General features: G+C 42.2%; 1 protein-coding gene across 1 annotated transcript in view; it reads right to left on the minus strand.

Moving 5' to 3' along the window:
• The window catches only part of Cerk (Ceramide kinase), a gene marked incomplete at its 5' end in the record, with an annotated part of 47,343 nt that extends 30,314 nt beyond the window's left edge, over positions 1–17,029 (minus strand). Inside the window, 2 exon segments of the mRNA XM_070084732.1 lie at positions 7,261–7,394; positions 16,736–17,029. Of these exon segments, the coding sequence (XP_069940833.1) occupies positions 7,261–7,394; positions 16,736–17,029 (428 nt within the window).
• Between the last annotated feature and the right edge of the window lie 4,394 nt (positions 17,030–21,423).

The following is a 21,423-nucleotide window of genomic DNA, read 5'->3' on the forward strand; positions in this document are numbered from 1 at the left end:
CCTATCCACCCTGTCATACGCCTTTTCCAAATCCATAAATGCCACAAAGACCTCTTTAGCCTTATCTAAATACTGTTCACTTACATGTTTCACTGTAAACACCTGGTCCACACACCCCCTACCTTTCCTAAAGCCTCCTTGTTCACCTGCTATCCTATTCTCCGTCTTACTCTTAATTCTTTCAATAATAACTCTACCATACACTTTACCAGGTATACTCAACAGACTTATCCCCCTATAATTTTTGCACTCTCTTTTGTCCCCTTTGCCTTTATACAAAGGAACTGTGCATGCTCTCTGCCAATCCCTAGGTACCTTACCCTCTTCCATACAATACCTTGGCGTGTAGCTTGCGCTACACGTTTGATCCAAGGCAGCCAGCTTTCAGGGAGAAGGCTTACAGCTTTTCATCTCATCCCCTGCATGCATCAGGGGATGCAAATTCCTTGCATTGTTCAAATCTCTAGTAAGGCTGATGCATATATATATATATATATATATATATATATATATATATATATATATATATATATATATATATATATATATATATATATATATATATATATATATATATATTTATATATATATATATATATATATATATATATATATATATATATATATATATATATATATATATATATATATATATACGCGCTTGCCGGCGTGGAGGGAGGGAGCCAGTGTGTGGTGCTCCATACATTCTGTGTGTAAACCAGGAACCAACATGGTTTACGCGGGCCAGTTTCGGCAGACATCATCGTGAGTATCGACCGGAGATCACAGAGTTGTGACAAACCTCTACATCGGACCATTGCTTCTGTATCAGTGAAAGTGCAGTGTGCATGTTGGGATTTGGGAAGTAGCGGTGGTGAGGGGATCCTGGCAGTGGAGGTGTGGAGGAGGTTTTGTTTACATCTGTGATCGGCCGGGGTCGTGGGTTGGGGAAGGAAGTGGCCGCCCACGACACGGTCATTGGATGGTGAACAGAACACCTCGGTTAATAGTGTGAGCATGGTGATTAGTGTGCCAAATGGCGAGGGTTTTTTTCTAAATGGAACAATAAGTGTATAACAATTAGCAAAAGTTAGTCAGTGATGTGCGTCTTGAGCGAACACACAGGGCCACTCCCTCCCCCCTCCCCCATCCCAGATCCCCTCCCCTCATCCCAGCCTAGGCCCACTGACTTCCTGACCAAGGGTGTTGCCGTTTAGTGCCCCACCAATTACAAGTTCCGCCGCTCGCTACTCCCCCACCCTCATCCCCCATGCATCCATGCTGCCCTTCACCCGTCACCCCACAGCTGGCGCCCTCCCACCCCCACGATATCAGCAATGTCACAAGTAGTCGCGGGTTCCCAGGAATCTTCACGACAGAGCCAAAGCTGTCGTTCACGAGGCATCTGCCGGGTGTGCCACAGGGAATGTGCACTCAATCCCACATCTGGCAACATCCGTGCACACAATAGATGTCTAGGCTCCAGGAGAGCTCCAAATGAGAACAACCAACAGCCTCCCCCAGCAGACAGGGCTGACAGCTACCGTGACTTCACCTCTACAGAGGACCTCAAATCTGCAATCAAATTAACATCCACCAGGACTCTGACACACATCCCCAAAGCAGCTCGCCCTCAAGCTGCTAGCAAATTCACTGACCTTCTGAAGAAAGTCAACGATGCTCCTTCAAACAACAGATCCTGGCACAACTTGCTGCTTTTTGGCAATGCCTGTTTGGCTGTCCCACCAAGGAGGGACAAGTCACTAGCAACACATGTTATTAGGGCAATAAATGCATTCCCAAGGGATGACAACCTCGTCCGTCTCCCCCCTAGGGCGACAAACACCCGCCGGGCAAATGCCAACAACAGGACACCCGACACCTCAAAAATCAGAGCCCAAATTAGCAAAAAAATAGAAGAGGGTAATACTATTGGAGCTTTGAGACTTATAACCAGTGAGGATACCATCGCTCCCAAGGACGTCAGCACGGCGCAAGCTCTGAAGGACAAACATCCACCCAGGGCTCCCAGTACCAACATTGACCTCCCTGACATTGCAGCAGGCGAAGAACATCTAACCTTACAGGATGCTGATGTGTATAAAGCTGCTATGTCATTTCCACAGGGTTCAGCAGGAGGTTTCACCGGTTTAAGGCCTCAACACTTAAAACAAATACTCAATCCAGCACTTGGTGAGGTTTCAGAGAGGCTGCTGTCTGAACTCACCAAATTTTCCAACCTGTGCCTGGCTGGCGGTGTCCCAGAGGCCATCAGACCCTTTTTCTTTGGTGCCTCATTGTGTGCCCTCCGGAAAAAGGATGGCGGAATCAGGCCCATTGCAGTGGGTAACACCCTTCGGCGCCTAGTCGCCAAGGCTGCAGTAAGAAGGGTGAGTCAAGAGGCTGCTGCAATGCTGAAACCAACTCAGCTCGGTTTCGGCGTTCAACAGGGCTGTGAAGCAGCTGCCCACGCAGCACGAGTATATATCAAAAACATGTCCTATGAAAAAGCCTTGGTCAAATTGGACTTTGCCAATGCTTTCAACTCAGTCAGAAGGGATGCTGCTCTCCAAGCAGTTTATAGAAACTTCCCTTCCCTTTATCCCTTCATAGAATCGTGTTATAGTGTGACTTCCAAACTATTGTTTGGGGACCATGAAATTGACTCGTGTGAGGGCGTGCAACAGGGGGACCCTCTCGCCCCCTTTCTATTTTGTTTGGTCATCAAGGAAGTCACGGAGGCACTCTCCAGCGAGCTCAATATCTGGTTCCTGGACGACGGTACCCTAGCTGGCACAACAGAATCTCTCCTGGAGGACATCAGTAAAATTAAAGACATGGGAGAAAGCCTGGGCCTTTCTTTAAACCCCACCAAATGTGAAATAGTTTCTACCAATCAACAGTTGATCCAGAATATTAGTACCGTTTTACCAGGAGCACGAGCCATTGATCCAGCCAATAGCACTCTCCTCGGTGCTCCTCTTGGGTCCAATGCCATCGATCTGATCCTAGGAAAAAAAGTCTCAGACCTCCGGACGATGGAAAGCAGGATGAAAGACATTGACACACACGATGCCTTCTACCTACTCACCAGGTGCCTGTCAACCCCAAAACTTACCTATTTTCTGAGATGCTCCCCAGCCTTCAGCAGTCCAAAACTCAAGGAATATGACTCTCTCCTGAAGGCCATGCTAGAGAGTGTATTGAATCTTTCCCTTGACGATGGACAGTGGTTGCAAGCCTCACTTCCGGTCAGGCTTGGAGGGCTAGGAGTACGCAGATCCTCCCAGATTGCTCTACCAGCTTTCCTATCCTCTTCCATTGCATCAAACGAGTTGATAAGACAAATTCTTCCTGACACCCTCAGTGACTCAGCAGGAATAGAAGACCCTAGCTATGTCAGTGCCATCACCGAATGGGAGACTCTTGCTGCTCCAGCACCAAACCCTAGTGCAGCACTGGCTCACAAACAGTCAAGCTGGGATAGCCCAATTGCTGAAAAGGTGCTTGCCAACATGCTCAGGGCTGCAACATCAGATAGGGAGATTGCCCGTCTCCAGGCTGTGAGTGCACCTCACTCCGGGGACTTCCTCCAAACAGTTCCCATATCGGCAATGGGAACGCGACTCGACCCTAAGACCCTCCGTATTGCAGTGGCTCTGCGCCTTGCTGCCCCAATTCACACAGAATATATGTGTATTTGCGGCGAAGTGCAAGCAGACCAATACGGTCTACATGGTCTTAACTGTTCCAAAACCAAGGGCTGGCATGCAAGACACAATGAGGTCAACGACATCATTAAGAGAACCCTTGCTACAGCTGGATGCCCTGCCGAGAGGGAGCCACGATCACTTGCAGCAAACAATACCCACAACCCAGCAAACCGCCCCGACGGGATCACCATCTATCCTTGGAAGAATGGCAAGCTCTTAGCATGGGACTATACCTGTGTGTCCACACTGGCTGACACCTATATCCATCACAGTGTGGGGCGACAGGGAGGAGCTGCTGACCACAGGGAGGAGTACAAGATCAGCAAGTACAGGGACATTAGCCAACAGTATCAATTTGTCCCAGTGGGATCAGAGACCTTGGGATCATGGGGAAAAAATGCCACACGTTTCCTTAAAGAATTGGGTTCCAGACTCATCGACACCACCAGGGACCCAAGGGCAGCCACTTTCATGTTCCAGCGCCTCAGCGTCGCCATCCAGAGGGGAAATGCTTGCTGCATACTTGGCTCACGTCCAGCCTCGGAGGAGCTGGAGGAAATTCATCATCTTTGATACATTGTGCCATTGTATTCATGTTTATGTTTTTTTCTGTAAATGTATTTTGTTTATTAATAAATGTTCACATAGAATAAAAAATATATAGGGGGTGGTAGGAGAAGAAAATATTCAAACAGCTCCGGGGAGAACCTTGAGTTTTCCCTGAGGTACGTTTATTGTCTTCTCTGAGGATGAGGGTCCCCATTCCAGCTATAGAGGTGGTACTTCCCTATATATTGAAAAAAAAATATATATATATATACATATATATATATATATATATATATATATATATATATATATATATATATATATATATATATATATATATATATATATATATATATATATTATATATAAATATATATATATATACATATATATATATATATATATATTAATTTTTTTATTATCACACTGGCCGATTCCCACCAAGGCAGGGTGGCCCGAAAAAGAAAAACTTTCACCATCATTCACTCCATCACTGTCTTGCCAGAAGGGTGCTTTACACTACAGTTTTTAAACTGCAACATTAACACCCCTCCTTCAGAGTGCAGGCACTGTACTTCCCATCTCCAGGACTCAAGTCCGGCCTGCCGGTTTCCCTGAATCCCTTCATAAATGTTACTTTGCTCACACTCCAACAGCACGTCAAGTATTAAAAACCATTTGTCTCCATTCACTCCTATCAAACACGCTCACGCATGCCTGCTGGAAGTCCAAGCCCCTCGCACACAAAACCTCCTTTACCCCCTCCCTCCAACCTTTCCTAGGCCGACCCCTACCCCGCCTTCCTTCCACTACAGACTGATACACTCTTGAAGTCATTCTGTTTCGCTCCATTCTCTCTACATGTCCGAACCACCTCAACAACCCTTCCTCAGCCCTCTGGACAACAGTTTTGGTAATCCCGCACCTCCTCCTAACTTCCAAACTACGAATTCTCTGCATTATATTCACACCACACATTGCCCTCAGACATGACATCTCCACTGCCTCCAGCCTTCTCCTCGCTGCAACATTCATCACCCATGCTTCACACCCATATAAGAGCGTTGGTAAAACTATACTCTCATACATTCCCCTCTTTGCCTCCAAGGACAAAGTTCTTTGTCTCCACAGACTCCTAAGTGCACCACTCACTCTTTTTCCCTCATCAATTCTATGATTCACCTCATCTTTCATAGACCCATCCGCTGACACGTCCACTCCCAAATATCTGAATACGTTCACCTCCTCCATACTCTCTCCCTCCAATCTGATATTCAATCTTTCATCACCTAATCTTTTTGTTATCCTCATAACCTTACTCTTTCCTGTATTCACCTTTAATTTTCTTCTTTTGCACACCCTACCAAATTCATCCACCAATCTCTGCAACTTCTCTTCAGAATCTCCCAAGAGCACAGTGTCATCAGCAAAGAGCAGCTGTGACAACTCCCACTTTGTGTGTGATTCTTTATCTTTTAACTCCACGCCTCTTGCCAAGACCCTCGCATTTACTTCTCTTACAACCCCATCTATAAATATATTAAACAACCACGGTGACATCACACATCCTTGTCTAAGGCCTACTTTTACTGGGAAAAAATTTCCCTCTTTCCTACATACTCTAACTTGAGCCTCACTATCCTCGTAAAAACTCTTCACTGCTTTCAGTAACCTACCTCCTACACCATACACTTGCAACATCTGCCACATTGCCCCCCTATCCACCCTGTCATACGCCTTTTCCAAATCCATAAATGCCACAAAGACCTCTTTAGCCTTATCTAAATACTGTTCACTTATATGTTTCACTGTAAACACCTGGTCCACACACCCCCTACCTTTCCTAAAGCCTCCTTGTTCATCTGCTATCCTATTCTCCGTCTTACTCTTAATTCTTTCAATTATAACTCTACCATGGGGTTAAAAATCCGAACGAAATCTTATCTTATCTTATCTTATATATATATATATATATATATATATATATATATATATATATATATATATATATATATATATATATATATACACACACACACACCATTCCTGCCTCCGGTCTCGCCATATTTACCAACACCCCAGGCGAAGTGCTGACACAGATGGGTGTTTTCTGTCCTGTGACTTCTGGCGTTTCAATTATCTGCTGTTTCATTCGAGCTATTGGTGCTAGTTCCTGTACAGTTTGTGTTTACATCTGATCTTATATAATGGTTTTCCTCTGGTTTCTTTTGGTTTACTTGATGACTAACCTCGTGGTCAAGATCTTATGACCTCGGAGGCATTTGATTCTGACCCTGGAAGGAAGCCAAGGTCTCGGTTTGTACAGAGTTTACTCTTGAGGAGCAATGTCTTGCATCCGGCAGGTATGTGTGTTAAAGTACTTATATTCATTAACATTCATGAAAGGAAACAGGCGTAGCAGGACTTGAGTTTTGGAGGTGGGAAGTAAAGTGTCTTCAGTATGAAGAGTGGGTGGGGAGGCTGCACTTTACTGTTAAACATCTAACCATCAGTGTAACTGAATAAACAGCTGCCGTATCACAACACTGAAGCGAAAACTATGGTTATAATTATAACCTTAATTTTTAAGGGGGTGGACTGGTAAGTCAGTGGAAGGTTCCGGTCAGTTGATCAAAAAACTCCACTGGCTGGTCATCACATGACTAAGACCCTCGTCAGGAAACACTTTTCCTGTTTTCTGACACATCTTCCCTAACACTGAAGTACTCTTGTCACAACGGAGGCACCTTGCCTCTAAACACTACATAAGCAGTCGAACATACAAGAAAGGTCTATATAATAAAACGGAGATTCTACACGCACTCCCACTGACAACCCCTAAGATTAACACTGCAATTGTAAATTAAAAAAAAAAAATATGTTTTCAGCTACCTTGTGTGACACTGTCCGGTGATAAAATACCTGTTGAATATCTCACCTTGTAGGAAGGAGGAAAGAGAAATTAATTAAAACGAAACAAGTAGTGAGAACAACTGACTTGGACTACTGTGGCATGGAGGGCAGCACGACGGAAGAGTGGAGCCACCTTCTTGGCATAGACGTTATGGGCACACCTTTTACCACCCTCAGGGTTGATTATCACTAGTACTCGCTTAGGACGCTGAGGCAAACCTGGGCACAAAAAAATGTCAGCATCAACATACCAATAATCACACCAAAAATACTGTCTTTAAATAATGTTCAAAAAGGATATGGCAAATATAATTATTATTATTAAGTAAAATACAGATGAAAGCTATCGGGGTTATAAAACCGGGAAGTCCGGTATATGAAGGTGACATCACTGCCAGAGTATCCTGCTCTTTACATGGTGGCGGCCAGATTCACACTAACAACCCTTAGTGCATTTCTGCGCGCTTGAAATTTCATAGAAATTTTATTTTTTGCTATTTTTAGTTAGCTAAGGTTAGATTAGATTTTGTTTGGTAAAGTTAGATGGTTTGAATAAATTAGCATATTACCTGAAGTTTACCTGTAGATAGTTCTAGGCGTCAATGCCCCCACTGTCTAGTCCCTGACCAGTCTTCCTGGCTAAGGGCCTGATCAACCAGGCTGTGATAGCCGCACGCAGTTTGTGGCCATACCATCAATGATTTGTTCGAAGTCACGTGAGGTTATGTAAAAAATTATGGAGATAGAAGAATTTTGATTCTCGCTCACGACAAAAAAAAATCATGTGGATGGTTAATTAAGTCTCATTAACGGCACACTGAGCACACGAGTCGAATATTGACTTTTTTTTCGTCATCAGTGTACGTTCCGTCTTCTCTAAGAAATGGTTTTTTGCTCTGGATTTTGTATGAGAAAAATTTTCTTCGTCGTTTATTTCACTTTTATTTATAGCATTTTGCTCTTCGTGTTTCTCGTGGACTCTGTATGAAGTATCAACTTGAGCACAATGAAATTTTTCCATTTTCATCACTAGTCTTCATGTTTTATTCTTGAGAAAGTCTGAAACCTTTTAGATGTTCTGCGAGTCTTCGTCTTCGCCTGTGATATACCTGTGTCAGGTTTCGCGAATTTTTTTTTACCCTCGCAGCCCCACCTGAGATCAGGCTTTTGTACTAACTTAGTTGTTTCTGTTTGTGGTCTGTTAGCCTACAAAACCATCATAGTCTGGTTGCTCTGGCATGTGCACAGGTAATCCAGTTTCCTCTTGAAATTTCTATACTTGTTCCGGCAACATGACATCTGCTGGAAGCAGACCGAACGGTCTTGGATCACACATAATGACGGTGTTCTCTTATTGTATCCATGGCGCGCTTGCTCTTCACTTGCTATATCTTTCACTTCCTCACACACAAAGGTACCAAGAGCGCCACCAGTGCCTACTCTTGAGATGGGTACACTCCAGAATGAAGTACTCAGCCCCTCTCTCTTTAATGTTGTGATAGACAGGCTTGTGTCAAACATTATCCCTACACAAGATGACGAGGCTGTTATTTGCTATGCAGAAGAAATCTGCATTTTTGCAAACACAGCAAACAGATCACAAGCTCTTCGCGACGCCTTGTTAGCTAACAGCATTGACTGTAGTCTTGACGTATCCACAGACAAGACCAAAATCTTCTGTCCCAAAGTGTGCAGTAATAATATACCGTCCTTCCAGCTCAATAACACTGCCACTGAATTCTGTGAACAATACAAATATTTAAAAGTTGAAATCAACAGTGATATTGAAAATAACCTACACCGAAAGATCCGACGTGGCCAGCACAGCTTAAGGATGTGCTGTTTCATATCTACAATGTGCCAGATGGTGTCAACATACCAGCTCATGTTCTATACACCAACTAGATGAGGGCAAATGTGAGTGATCTAATCAAACAGAACAGATATCATACACGTTTGTCATTAAGAACAAGGCGTCCATCGAAGACACAGCAAATCTTCAAGCAGATATAAATGAAGTCTTCCAGTGGGCCTCAGGCAGCAATGAGATATTCAGCGAGGACAAACTTGAACTGCACCGCTATTAGAAGAACGGAGGAAATAAAAATTGAAGCAGAGCACAGGACAAGCTAAAATCATTCAATAGAGCTAAAGGTCCCTGTGCGAGTATTGGCAGTGATCATGTCAGAAGATCTCACATGCAAGGATCACAATGCTGAGCCAAAGATAATACTCTTCAAGCCACTTGCTCTCTCCATGCTGCAATGCTGATGTAAACGGCCCCCTTCAAGGAAAGCGAGATTGCTGTGCTAGAAAACAGAGAATTTTCACATCTTGTATGCATTCAATCCCACATTTACAATACTGAGAATGCTCGAAGACTCTTCAACAGTATTCCTTGGAATGTAGGCGAGAAAAGTACTTCATAATTTACACCTGAAAAATCCTGGAAGGCTGGTTCCAAACCTGGACAATGAAATTACTCTAAGAGACGTCGATGAGTGTCAGAGGTCCCCCACTCTTTCACTGCCCATCCTTCATGCAACGGGGAAGTACAAACAGACCTGTAACGGCTTCAATAGAAAACTTAAAAATTCTTCAAATTAGTTCCTGATTAGCCGGGCTGTGGTTCGTACAGCAGACTGCATGATTCCAGAAATAACCTGGTTGATCAGGCCTTGATCCTCTAGTACAATGATCTTGTTAGTACTATAATTATCTTTTTCTAAAAGTATTGTCGTTGTTATTATTAACTTCAATGTAATTTTCATAACCAATCATTCCCAGAAATAATAATTTTATAAGACTCCCTCTCACCTATATGTGGTTGCAGGGGTCGAGTCACAGCTCCTTGCCCCGTGTGTGTTGGTGAGGTGAGGGGTGTAGAGAATACAGTCATGGTGATCGATATGCGCCGCCCCCGGCAGCAGTAGTCAGCCTGGAGCCTGCTGGAGGCTTTACGTAAGCTGGCATTTCATGTAAGCTGGCAGTTTCATGTAAGCTGGCACTTGATGTAAGCTGGCACTTGATGTAAGCTGGCAGTTTCATGTAAGCTGACAGTTTCATGTAATCTGGCATTCATGTAAGCTGGCAGTTTCATGTAAGCTGGCACTTCATGTAAGCTGGCAGTTTCATGTTAGCTGGCACTTCATGTAAGCTGGCAGTTTCATGTTAGCTGGCACTTCATGTAAGCTGGTAGCTTCATGTAAGCTGGTAGCTTCATGTAAGCTGGCAGCTTCATGTAAGCTGGCAGCTTCATGTAAGCTGGTAGCTTCATGTAAGCTGGCAGCTTCATGTAAGCTGGCAGCTTCATGTAAGCTGGTAGCTTCATGTAAGCTGGTAGCTTCATGTAAGCTGGCAGCTTCATGTAAGCTGGCAGCTTCATGTAAGCTGGCAGCCACATGTCATCTAAGACTACCCTGGCACTTCTATAAAAATAAAACTTCAATATTTCTAAAAATGGAGTCCTTTTGATTATAGGCCTAGGCAGTAATGCGACTTAGATCACCTGACAACCGTAAGACCCGGGTTCATTCCTGAGGAGAGTGGAACAGCTAGGTACGTTTCCTTGGTTTTGTTTCTTCTGTTCATCAAGCAGTGAACATGTACATGGCTGTTAGCAGACTGTTATGGATCGCATTCTGGAAAGTGTAATGTGCCAAGGAAGGATATCTCTAAGTCACGTAAATTCAAAAGCGTAACAAGCTTCCAACACGAAGCACTGAGCTGAGTCGAGGCAGGAAGTGAGCGAGGACAAGTCTCTCCCTTGCCATTATGTTTGGTCTGTCACCTGACTCACTCGTCGAGTGTGTGTGTACTCCCTGACGAGTGGCACTAATACACTCTGGCACGCATTACCTTCATACTTGCACTCTTTAACAACAAAAACTCAAGACACTCGCCACCACTGAGATTGCTGAACAATGATATTTATGTCTGAACTGAGGCCATAAAGTTAATTATATTCAGATATACCTTTGATGAGTTTCGAGGGTTTTTCTATTTCCAGAGTCCGGCCATGGGCCAGGCTTGCCTGGTCAACACCAGGCTGTTGCTGCTGGAGGCCAAATGGCCCACATATCCATCACAACCTGGTTGATGGATATGTGGGCCGCCAAGACACACTCAAAAGTCTCCAGTGGTGACACTCCCTCAACCCTGAGCCCGGTCCCTGGACCCATTGTGTACCTCTGTAATCTGTAAATACCTTTGTAACTTGTCATGATTGTGACTAGACCTACCTGGAGTTCATTACCTTTGTAAATTGTGAGTTCATTACCTTTGTAAATTGTGAATTCATTACCTCTAACTTGCTCAGCTATCAAAATTTTGAGGCCCAGTCCCTGGACCCATTATGTACCTCTGTAATCTTTTGACTACCGCCCACAGGATGGGTATGGGGTGCATAATAAACATATTAAACTAACTAAAAACTGCTTATTTGCACACACACACACAAAAACATAGTTCAATACATACAATCACAGTTTCCACGTGCACCATGAAAGCAGTGTGAAACTAAACAAGAACACTTACATCAAGTAATACAATATATAGTCTCAATCAAAACTCACCCTTAGGTACTCAGGCCGCGGCGCCCCGTGACCTGGTGCCTAAGCTCTCGCTTCACACGGTGAAGTGTCCGGGTTCGATTACCGGCGAGGGTAGAAACACTGGTCGTGTTTCCTTACAACGGCTGTCTGTGTTCCTCATCACTAAAATGGGTACCTGGGTGTTAGTCGACTGGTGTGGGTCGCATCCTGGGACAAAAACTGACCTAATTTGCGGGAAATGCTCAGCATAACAAGCGGGTTTCTATATAGTAGTATGTCATTGATGTCAGCTAGACCTGTATACCTTGTACATGTACTTGTAGGAATAAAGATATTAATAGTATTAAGTAGGGGCGTGCCTAAGTACCGGTATAGGCGAGTATCTGATAATGTTGTTGGTATTGACAACGGTATCGGCCAAAATAATATTATCGGTTCTCACGAAATCGTAATAACACGATTGCAAACAAATCAGTGAACGGATGGGGTTTAAACCCATGGCAAGTGAGTCCCAAAATTGACACACTGACCTGTGAGTGTTAAGACCTACCTGCCATGGGTTCGAACCCCCACCTGTTACGTGATTCAGTAGCTTGATTTACGTTCTGACATACATGGGGTATTTACTCTCTTGAAAACTGCTCAATAATGCTTAGAGAAAAGTTTAGATTGATTTTGGCTCGTGTAGGTCCCAATCTGCTTTTTTTTACACCTGGATAACATGAAATACCTCTTTTCATCAGTAATGACAAAAATTTTGATATCGTTCCATCACTAGAAATGTCACAGAATAAGGCAATAACTATCAAATTTTCTCTCCAACACTAAATATAATCAGTGCAAGGAAAAACTAGATGCAGCAGAGTACAAGACCATAGACTCGTATATGTGTAGCGCTGGACCTCTTGTAGGCGGTGGTTCTCTCTCATTCTTTGCTATTTCTGTCTTCTGGGAATCTCCCTGATCCACAAGAACACCCTGCCTCGTCTCTGTTACGGTGCTGTATTTAGGGTACACTGTGTAGGTGATACACTGTGAGAGACCTTATGTGCACGTGATCAAATGTGCAGATGATCCAATGTTCTGTTGATTCACTGTGTAGGAGGTCCACTGAGCACAAGCTCCACAGTGAATGTAATCCACAGCATACATGTTCCACTGCTTACGTCCAGGAACAATGAATTATATAACCATAGTCAACAAACACATGAAGCTTAATCAATAACGTGGTGGGACTCGAGTCTCTGCTCCCTCTCCTTTATTACAAGTTATCAACAAATAGTAGGGAAGGATCACCACCACCAGCATCATTATTGCATACTGTTTTTTATTGCAATTATTGCTGGTGCTTCTGCTGCTGATATCGCTGCTGTAATTAACATTACAACTTTCATTAGTGTATATCCTTCTCTGAGAGGAAGGTTCTTGCAGGACTTTGGTCAAGGGTTTCTGTGAAGACTCTCCAGTCATGGTGATCGATGATGTACCGCCCCCGGCACCAGCAGGCCAGCCTGCGACCTCTCTCTTTCTCTCTCTCTCTCTCTAACTTACCAGTTCTATAAAGGCAAAAATAATTAAGAAGTTGTAAGATTCGAGAACTTTGACCTAGGATGTCACTAAGGGCTCGTTACAATAATAAATCAAACATGTTGATAAGAACACACACACACACACACACGTAACCAAATCTTTAACAAATCCTTTGCGTCTGTGTGTGTGCATACATATGCACACCTGTGTGTGTGTGTGTGTGTGTGTGTGTGTGTGTGTGTGTGTGTGTGTGAAGTTTAGTTTAATATGTTTATTATGCACCCTATACCCATCCTGTGGGCGGTAGTCAAAAGATTACAGAGGTACACAATGGGTCCAGGGACTGGGCCCCAAAGTTTTGATAGCTGAACAAGGTACAAAGGTAATGAAGTCAGAAGTTACAAAGGTAATGAATCATGTAAGTAAATTTGCTTACTTACGTTTATACATGGTTATAATAATGAACAAATTATAAAGCAATGAAACTCCACACGTCCACACCCGGTCACAACTGTGATGAGTTATTAGTGCAAATATTAATTGTTGGGTCACACAAACACACACACACACACACACACACACACACACACACACACACTCACGCACACACGATGTTAGGAAGTATTTCTTCAGTCATAGAGTTGTCAGGAAGTGGAGTAGTCTAGCAAGTGAGGTAGTAGAGGCAGGAACCATACATAGCTTTAAGATGAGGTATGATAAAGCTCATGGAGTAGGGAGAGAGAGGACCTAGTAGCGTTCAGTGAATAGGCGGGGCCAGGAGCTGAGTATCGAACCCTTCAACCACAATTAGGTGAGTACACACACAGACCTGTGTGTTTGTTGTGTCCATGTTACATGCCTGCGCGTGTATGTGCACCACACACACACACACACACACACACACACACACACACACACACACACACACACACACACACACACACACACACACACACATACACCCCCACACACACACACACACACACACACACGCGCCCTACGCACCCCCACACACACGAACACATATACAACAGGCCTAGTGTCTAATCGACATGTGCCTAGGACAAAATGGTAACTAACATACACACACATACTATCACTTCAGGTTGGAAGGCTCTCCTAAAAGTTCCCAGAGGTCCCTACGGGCACCCTGGTAATTATAACCACGATGCTAATGGAGAGGACGAAGCATTAGGGTGACAGTTATAATTTGCTTCACGGTCAGCCGCATCCCCCAAGACACTTGCAAGCAGGTTACCTGCTAGAGCCTGGTTCCAGGTTACTTGGGACCAGGCCCTAGCAGCCTGATCCCAGACTAGGCCTCCTGGTTGATGGACTGATCAACCAGGGTGTTGGTGCTAGCAGAATGAATGCACATCACACCTTATGCAAGAAACTGGCAAAACTAAAATAATGAATTTCTTGCAATAATTCCTGTGTGCATCATCCAACTTTCTTCGCCTTTCAATGCTCATAATTTGCTAATGCAAATTCCGACTGGCTTCAAACTTTAATGTGCTTGTGAATTTTAGGATACTGGTTCCTCTTACATAAGAGAATTCCTCTTAAGTTTGGTTTCAAAGCTGCTGTTTGTTAATGTAAAGTTTGAATTAGTTTAGGTCCTATATATGTCCTAATTTGCCATTTTTATTGAAGAAACCGAAATATTAGTGGCAATGTGATAACTTGAAAATACTAAATCTGATTTGCTTCAGATCTTCACATCCCCTCAAGGGAGGTTCCTTGACGCTGGTGAGGGGCTCTTGATCTAGGGAATTGGATCTGTGCTCCAGTTCTCTGAATTGAGCCTGAATATCTTCCGTCCCTCCCCCCCCACATGCGTTGTATAATCCTAAGGGTTTAGCGCTCCCACATGATTATAATAATAATAATTCAGATCTTCAATGGTAACACTTAGCTGTATTTGGAACTTGTGCTGCACTCTGAACTACCATTTTTGTGAGAGTAAGACACATGTGCAACATCTTCTGTACATAGTTCTACTGTCTTCAAGTTATGTCCTGGAATTTGTATTGATAAAACCACTGGATGGCGAAACGTCTACAATAAAGATACCCAGATGTTGCACATGTGTCTTACTCTCATCTTGTCAGTATTATATACCATTCGTACACAACTACCATTTTTGTATATGGTTTACTAATACTATTTGTAATTTTTTAAATGACTGATTATTCCTGTTTTCTGATTCCATCTCCATAGTATATTTAGGATATATGATAGAAGTTTCTTGCAAATTTTAAATACGAACTTCTAAAAGTTTGGCAGGGAGCAGAGTGTATGAGCATGTAATGTTACTAATGGTTTCTTTGAAGTCGAGTGGGGTAAGTGTTTTCTCAAAAGATTATGGAGATATGGGCAGAGTTTTTAGTCTCAGTCATGGAAAAAATCAGTTCGATTGTCAGTGTTTATGCCACACTGGGATAATATACACAAGACAAGGAATGAAAGTCACCATACAGTGGCTGGATCAATTTAAGAAACAAATCTATAGCTGTGAAGAGGAAATTTTTGTCAACTTTGCGTGACCTGATAATGTCAAGAATGGATCGAGGGATGTCCAAAACTTCCTAGCCAAAATGTTATTTGTGAAATATTACATGCAACTTAAATATTCATTATGATGCAGAAAGTAACTGTATTACAGTGACAACGACTATATAAAAAATAATAATATCAATGATGAGATGATGATAATGATGACAATGTTGTGATGATGAAGGTAATGGTCACAACTAATGCAAAACTTTGATATATACTGTCATTAATGTATATATTTTCTAAAGTTTTCTTCAAAAGTTAATTACCAAAAATATTATATCCATAAAAATATATGCAAGAAAATTGCAACAAAAGCCAAAAAAAAAAAAAAGAAGCAAGGAGAGTTGTCATTGTTGGAGTTGTTATATTACTGAAGATAGTAATGTAAACTGCGATAGTAATGTAAACTCTCAAGGGATAGTAATACAACTTCTTCAGCAAGCATCAGACACCCTAAGTTTATGCGAAAGGATAACTTAGATTTTAAGTTGCAAGAATGCCCCCATAATACGTAAGAACGAAACTTAATTGATACTTTAAAATACTAGAAATACTTTTTACAATTCAAAAGGAACAATTAACCTTATTCAGCTAAAAACATGTTGGTTCTCGCTTACCATAAAAACTTGGCTGATATGCCTTCTTTACTTTAGACTTTTAAATACAACTTTTATATTCAAAGTCTAAAGTAAAGAAGACATATCAGCCAAGTTTTCATGGTAAGCGAGAACCAACATGTTTTTAGCTGAATAAGGTTGATTGTCCCTTTTGAATTTTAAAAAGTATTTCTAGCTATTTTAAAGTATCAATTAAGTAACCTGGGTATTTTAGATCATTAGCTATATCATAAATTTTTTGAGATTTCTTCGTCTATGAACTCTGGAGTTGGACAAGTGGAAGAAACTCTTAACTCACCGTGCAGGAGTGCCCAGATGGCTTGGTACCATGCTACTACCACATCTCCTGCAGCGTGTACCAGCGCTACTGCACGAGGCCTCCACTCCAACTTGCGGCCACGCTCGCAGTACTCCAGAGTCAGCCCCGCTCCTGATGTTCCCCGCAGAGAGTGCTTGCAGTGTGCCACGGTGAGGGGCGTGGGCGAGGTAGTGGTGTCAGGGGCGGTGGGATGGGCGTAGTGACAACAAGAGTGTGAACACCTGGGACACAGCCAACATCCCAGGACCTCGGCCACACGTATGTGATGGTAACCTGTGCATACACACATTTTAATAATACATACAACTTTATATTTTAAATAGTATAGAATACAGAGATACTGATTAAAATATATAAGGAGACTCCTCACTGTCACAAAAGGCTTTTTCAGTCGAATACAAGTGATTATAACAGGGGAGACGGAAGTGGAGAGGTAATTTTGAGGTGATCAGTCCTTCAACCTTGATAGATGCTCAGACTTAAGGGGCTAAGGGACTAGCCACCTGTCAAGGTCTACCTTGTCTACTGTCACCAGTATTATAGTCATCTATATTCGACTGAGGAAGAATTTGGACTGGCAAAACGTATGGCCAGTAAAAATGCATAAGTGTTGTGCATGTGTCTTATTGATCAATAATACAATACAACGTTATACAACATTAATGATTCCGGGATGACAGACCCAGTGACCAGTTTCATACCAGACCACTTATATTAGCAAAAATAATTCGGGAAACAGATCTCTAAAGAAGCACACAGGAAAGTAAAAAAAAAAAATGAATGTCAAGTTTACTTATCATTTAATCTAACATTTCTACGAAAGAAAGAATTCCAAATAGGCGAGTACACACACACTCATGCACTCTCACGCGTGAGGCTACGCGACCCAAAATTTCTCAGTGGTGAGCCGAATTCTAGAGATTCTTATGTATAGAGAAATACAGACCTCTTGATGGTGCAAGAAAAGGTGTGGAGACTGTGGCATTTGTAGAGCACCGGGACCCAAAGGTCATTCAGTGATCCTTACTCTTACAACTGCTCACATTCAATCAAGACAAGCACGCGCGTGCACACACACACACAATACGTATTTCAGAGATGGTAAATAGGAACAAGAAGGTACAACTGGAAGTTGAAAAACGCAGACGAATCCGAGGGATATTAGGAAGTATTTCTTCAGTCTTAAGAGTTATCAGGAAGTGGAATATTCTAGGGAACGAAGCAGAGTTGGGATTCACACACAGCTTTAGGAAGAGGTACGACAAAGTTCTTGTAGCCAGGAGTAGACCTAGTAGTGACCGGCGAAAAGGCCGAGCCAGGAACTGTGAATCAACCCCTGCAACCAAAATAAAAACTGGAAATGAACATAAGAAAGGAGGAACACCGCAGCAGGCCTACTGGCCCATATCTGCCAGGTGTTTCTCAACCCCCCAAACCCACTAAGAAAAATAATTACAAAAGTCTCTGAAAATGGCTGAGCATTTCAATGGGTTGGTGAGGAACTTAGTTCACAAGAGAGACTAACAAACAGGCCACCCTTGTTCTCCCATCTCATGTTGCCTGTTTTTTTTTTTATAACTAAGCTAATTTCTCTATCTACGTTATTTAGGTTGTGTTTAGGTTGTGTTGCTAAGATCATCGTTGATTTAAATTAGCATCTCAGGAAGACGGGATTACTAATTTAACAGCAGACAAGCTAAAGTCGCACTAATAATGATGTAAAAGCGCATGAATCTCATACCTGGAAAAAACAGTTATGATTTAACTCATTCGTCTACGTATGTTTAAAATCGTAATAATGTGAGTTAAGTAACTAATAAAAGAGTAGAATGGCAGACTGGATTACTGAAGGAATCATTACAATGTTGTGTTGGGGTTCGAGGTGGAGTGATGATGGCAGGGAAACAATGTAGACTGTAAATGGTCCAAGTCGGACCGAAACTTCGTCGTAAGCTCCTCTCTTCTATGTGCGGGCTATTTGTGTAAATTTGGTAATCTTGGAGAGAGCCCAGCATGTCTGCTTCTGCGCGTCTGGTCAACCTAAGAAGGAATGCGAGGGAGGCTTCTCGGTATGGTCAGGAAGCTTGGATATATATGTTATTAGGGGATATATATATATATATATATATATATATATATATATATATATATATATATATATATATATATATATATATATAAACACTGATCTCTGGCTAAAGGAGACTAGAACCTACGAACCTTGGAATAAGGTACGCAGTGCTATACCAAACTCACCACACTGGACCAATACCTTGGAGTCCAGCTTGCGCTAGAGTTTGATCCAAGGCAGCCAGCTTTCAGGGAGAAGGCTTACAGCTTTTCATCTCATCCCCTGCATGCATCAGCCTTACTAGAGATATTAACAATGCAAGGAATTCGCAAGAGCAGGCAAAATATACACAAACACTGCATTGTTAAAAACTCTCTAGTAAGGCTGATGCATGCAGGGGATGAGATAAGCTGTAAGCCTTCTCCCTGAAAGCTGGCTGCCTTGGATCAAAGTCTAGCGCAAGCTGGACTCCAAGGTATTGGTCCAGTGTGGTGAGTTTGGTATAGCACTGCGTACCTTGTTCCAAGGTTCGTAGGTTCGAGTCTCCTTCAGCCAGAGATCAGTGTTTGTGTATATTTCGCCTGCTCTTATATATATATATATATATATATATATATATATATGTATATATATATATATGTATATATATATATTATTATTATTATCACACTGGCCGATTCCCACCAAGGCAGGGTGGCCCGAAAAAGAAAAACTTTCACCATCATTCACTCCATCACTGTCTTGCCAGAAGGGTGCTTTACACTACAGTTTTTAAACTGCAACATTAACACCCCTCCTTCAGAGTGCAGGCACTGTACTTCCCATCTCCAGGACTCAAGTCCGGCCTACCGGTTTCCCTGAACCCCTTCATAAATGTTACTTTGCTCACACTCCAACAGCACGTCAAGTATTAAAAACCATTTGTCTCCATTCACTCCTATCAAACACGCTCACGCATGCCTGCTGGAAGTCCAAGCCCCTCGCACACAAAACCTCCTTTACCCCCTCCCTCCAACCTTTCCTAGGCCGACCCCTACCCCGCCTTCCTTCCACTACAGACTGATACACTCTTGAAGTTATTCTGTTTTGCTCCATTCTCTCCACATGTCCGAACCACCTCAACAACCCTTCCTCAGCCCTCTGGACAACAGTTTTGGTAATCCCGCACCTCCTCCTAACTTCCAAACTACGAATTCTCTGCATTATATTCACACCACACATTGCTCTCAGACATGACATCTCCACTGCCTCCAGCCTTCTCCTCGCTGCAACATTCATCACCCATGCTTCACACCCATATAAGAGCGTTGGTAAAACTATACTCTCATACATTCCCCTCTTTGCCTCCAAGGACAAAGTTCTTTGTCTCCACAGACTCCTAAGTGCACCACTCACCCTTTTCCCCTCATCAATTCTATGATTCACCTCATCCTTCATAGACCCATCCGCTGACACGTCCACTCCCAAATATCTGAATACATTCACCTCCTCCATACTCTCTCCCTCCAATCTGATATCCAATCTTTCATCACCTAATCTTTTTGTTATCCTCATAACCTTACTCTTTCCTGTATTCACTTTCAATTTTCTTCTTTTGCACAACCTACCAAATTCATCCACCAATCTCTGCAACTTCTCTTCAGAATCTCCCAAGAGCACAGTGTCATCAGCAAAGAGCAACTGTGACAACTCCCACTTTATGTGTGATTCTTTATCTTTTAACTCCACGCCTCTTGCCAAGACCCTCGCATTTACTTCTCTTACAACCCCATCTATAAATATATTAAACAACCACGGTGACATCACACATCCTTGTCTAAGGCCTACTTTTACTGGGAAATAATTTCCCTCTTTCCTACATACTCTAACTTGAGCCTCACTATCCTCGTAAAAACTCTTCACTGCTTTCAGTAACCTACCTCCTACACCATACACCTGCAACATCTGCCACATTGCCCCCCTATCCACCCTGTCATATGCATTTTCCAAATCCATAAATGCCACAAAGACCTCTTTAGCCTTATCTAAATACTGTTCACTTATATGTTTCACTGTAAACACCTGGTCCACACACTCCCTACCTTTCCTTAAGCCTCCTTGTTCATCTGCTATCCTATTCTCCGTCTTACTCTTAATTCTTTCAATATATATATATATATATATATATATATATATATATATATATATATATATATATATATCGTGCCGAATAATTAAAACTGGTCCATTAGCAAGAACTCATGTAAAATTAAGTCCTTTCCAAAATTTTCTCTTACACGTTTAAAGATATATTTTTTTCATTTATGTTAATGCAAAAAATTAATAATTTTATACCAAAAGAACATTAGAAAACTTACCTAACCTTATTATAACAAGCACAATTTAATTTAGCCTAATTCAACTAAATATATTTTAGATAAATTCACAATAATTTATTAATAAACAAATACAATGAAATATATTTTTCTTCATTAGGTTCAGAATGATTTTTGAGAAATTATTGCATACACAAATTTTCGCTTGCTTTATTCGGCAAGAAAAGCGTTGCTATTTAAGCCAAAATAGCAAGTTTTACCTACAGGAGACTGTATAAAGC

The sequence above is a fragment of the Cherax quadricarinatus genome, chromosome 13 (genome assembly GCF_038502225.1).
Source record: "Cherax quadricarinatus isolate ZL_2023a chromosome 13, ASM3850222v1, whole genome shotgun sequence".
Taxonomy (NCBI): domain Eukaryota; kingdom Metazoa; phylum Arthropoda; class Malacostraca; order Decapoda; family Parastacidae; genus Cherax; species Cherax quadricarinatus.